The sequence below is a fragment of the Alligator sinensis genome, unplaced genomic scaffold (assembly GCF_000455745.1).
Source record: "Alligator sinensis unplaced genomic scaffold, ASM45574v1 scaffold686_1, whole genome shotgun sequence".
NCBI lineage: Eukaryota > Metazoa > Chordata > Crocodylia > Alligatoridae > Alligator > Alligator sinensis.
The window spans coordinates 733,971-736,861 of NW_005842760.1; the positions used below are offsets into that span (position 1 = coordinate 733,971).

The 2,891-nt window shown below is 50.5% G+C and overlaps 1 protein-coding gene across 3 annotated transcripts in view; it reads right to left on the bottom strand.

The window, feature by feature from the left end:
* The window catches only part of DDB2 (damage specific DNA binding protein 2), a 28,733-nt gene that overhangs the window by 5,880 nt on the left and 19,962 nt on the right, over positions 1 to 2,891 (bottom strand). For all 3 annotated transcript variants that reach the window (XM_025216671.1, XM_006034662.3, XM_025216672.1), the window contains exons 7-8: positions 1,546 to 1,645; positions 119 to 296 (exon numbers count right to left, since the gene is read on the bottom strand). In XM_025216671.1, the coding sequence (XP_025072456.1) occupies positions 119 to 296; positions 1,546 to 1,645 (278 nt within the window). The remainder of the gene's footprint in view (positions 1 to 118; positions 297 to 1,545; positions 1,646 to 2,891) is intronic.

A 2,891-nucleotide genomic window follows, 5' to 3' on the forward strand; every position in this document is an offset into this window, starting at 1 on the left:
CCCAAAGGCAAGAGATACGGAACCAGGGCAAAAAAAAGACTAAGACAGACAGATACACAGACTAGACAGGCAGATCAGAAAGGCACACAGAGCAAAGAGCCCTACCTCACTGACCTACCAGCATTGACAGGTTTGTCATGAGGAAGCACGTGAAGGAAACTTGTCTTGTCTTTGATGTTCCTGAGGTCCCAGATTTTGACTGTCTGGTCCACAGAGGCTGTGGCTAAGAGCCAATCGCAGCGAGAGTTAAACTCCACATGAGTTACTTTCTTCTTGTGTAATTTCAGCTTCCAAATCTGCAGTGGAGGAAACAGAATATGAGATGCACGTAGGAAATACAAAGCAGGTAGACACAATGCCTACCAGAACAAGAGCTATTCAGCACTGCTTTGGTACAGATAGTCTAAGGGATCTAGACATTGGAGAGTGGAGCACTCATCTCCCTGGATACAGGGCAATGCTGTTAATTCAAAAGGTTCTAGAGGCTGGGGGCGAGGGGCAGTGCTGGCTAGCACTGCAAATCCCACAGGAATGAGCTGACCTTCTATATTCAGGAAAGGAGAAAAAATATGCAAGCTACCACAGTGGGTCTGACTTTATAGATTCATAGATGCTAGGGTCAGAAGGGACCTCAATGGATCATCAAGTCCAATCCCCCTGCCAGTGGCAGGAAAAAGTGCTGGGGTCATGTGACCCCAGCCAGGTGCTCGTCCAGTCTCTTCTTGAAGACCCCCACTAAGACATGACTGCGGTATAAGTCCACGCCTAGACTTGAACCTGGGTCTTCCCTCTACCCAAGTGAGTATCCTACCCATTGGATTAATCTGAGTTACCTTGATAGTATGCAAAGCCAGTGCCTTATCTGGTGACACTGTCCACTGACTGACAGCCACAGTGCCTATAGCTCTTGGGGTGGCCTAGGCCCAGACCTGTCACCCCTGCAAGCTGGAGCAGTGATGAGTAATGAGTCATTATGCAGTAACAGCAAAAGGGTAGTCTTGCAGGCAGGGCCCACTCTTAGAGAAATTCCCAGGCTGGGCTCTAAGCAGCTTTCCAGTTTCAGGTCCTGGCAGTGGCAGTCTGCTTGCTCGTGCAGAAGCAAGACAGTGCAGTTCCTGTCCTCCTGACCTTTGCCAAGTTGAACCTTGGAACTGGGAATTCCAAGGCTGGATCCTGCTCTAACTGGCTCCATTCCACTACAATTCCCCAGGGAACTTTCTGCCATGTGTACTCCATTGCCAGAGGCCTTTTGTCTACAGGATGCCCCTAATACTGTTCTTACCAATAGCCAAACACTCAGGGTGGGGGGAACCTCACCATGTAGTCCCTAATTTAGAATCACTGTTTGGGAGATTTCCAGTGAACTCATCTTGGGAGCAGGGAGAGGCAGCACAGCAGATGGAAACAAATGCCCTGAAGCACAGGGTCCTTCTTGCTCCCTCCCCTTCCCTGCATCTTGCAGCAAGGACCGTTTATTTTTTGCACAAAGAATATACAAACCATCAGTGTCTCCAGAAAAGGGAAAATGCAGAGAGTCATTCAAACCTCTTCCCCACCAGTGCTGAGCAGGACCACATTACCCACGTTATCACCTGTCACCACAGTCCGGCAGCTTGCAGACACATCAACACTGCAATACCAGAAACTAGAAGGAAAAGCAGAGAGGTCAGTGCTGTCCCCTGCAGTCAGGGAAGGTGAGGGGTGCCCCAGTTTACACCCTCCCTGACTCTCTGTAGAGTGAGGTTGCAAAAGATTGAACCACTGGGCCAGGGAAAGTTCACCAAGGCATCATCAACTTGGTGACAGAGGAAAGGTGGGGGAGTTGCACTCTATGTCAAAGAACACCTCACATCATCAAGGATTAGCTTCGGGTTAGAGGAGGGTCAGGCAGAGACACTACGGGTCAAACTACAATGGAGGCGTGGTGAAAGGGACCTTACGGTGGGTGTCTACTACAGATCACCAACCAGGGGGGAAGAGCTGGACTAGGACTTCTCCAGTCAGCTTATGGAGGCGGTTAAGTCAAGGGATGTTATTGCCATGGGTGGTGCACAGGAGGTGCACAGCCCCACTAGGGATAACACCTTGCTGGACCTGGTCCTGGCCATGGGGGATGACCTGGTGAGGGGACTGCAGGTCCTTGACCGCCTGGGCAACAGCGATCATCACCTGCTGGATTTCACTATCCAACGCAGGGTGACAAGGGCTAACACCAAGGTTAAAGCCCTTGACTTCAGAAGGACCAACTTCAATGAGCTTAGGAGACTAGTGGCACTGAGGGCTCAGAAGGTAGAGGAGATGGGAGTCCACGAGGGATGGTCGTATCTTAAGGAGGCGATCCTCCAGGCCCAAAGGATAACAGTCTCTGAGAGAAGCAAGTGGGGTAAGAGTGCTCAGAAACCCCCATGGCTCAGCAAGGGCATTCAGCAATGCCTAAGGACTAAAAGTGGGGTGCACAACCAGTGGAAGGGAGGATCTAACACCAAGAAGTACTCCTCCTCGGCCCGTGAGTGTAGGAGGGCTATTAGGAAGGCCAAGGCAGAGATGGAACTCAGGCTAGTGTCCAGGATGAAGGACAACAAAAAGTCCTTTTTCAAGTACATTGGGAACAAGAAGAGGGCACCAGGCAATGTATGGTCCCTGCAAGACACAAACGGTAATCTTGTGGCTATGCCAGACAGGAAAGCTGATATTTTTAACAGTTTCTTTGCCTCTGTTTTCTTGAACAGGGACCAGGACATCCCACCTACCAGAGGTTGGGACAATCTTGGGGATAGCTCTGTCAGGCCTTCAGTCAGTGCAGACGTAATTAGGGATCTTCTAGAAGGGCTAGACATTTTTAAATCTGCAGGTCCAGATGCCCTCCACCCAAGGGTGTTGAGGGAGCTGGC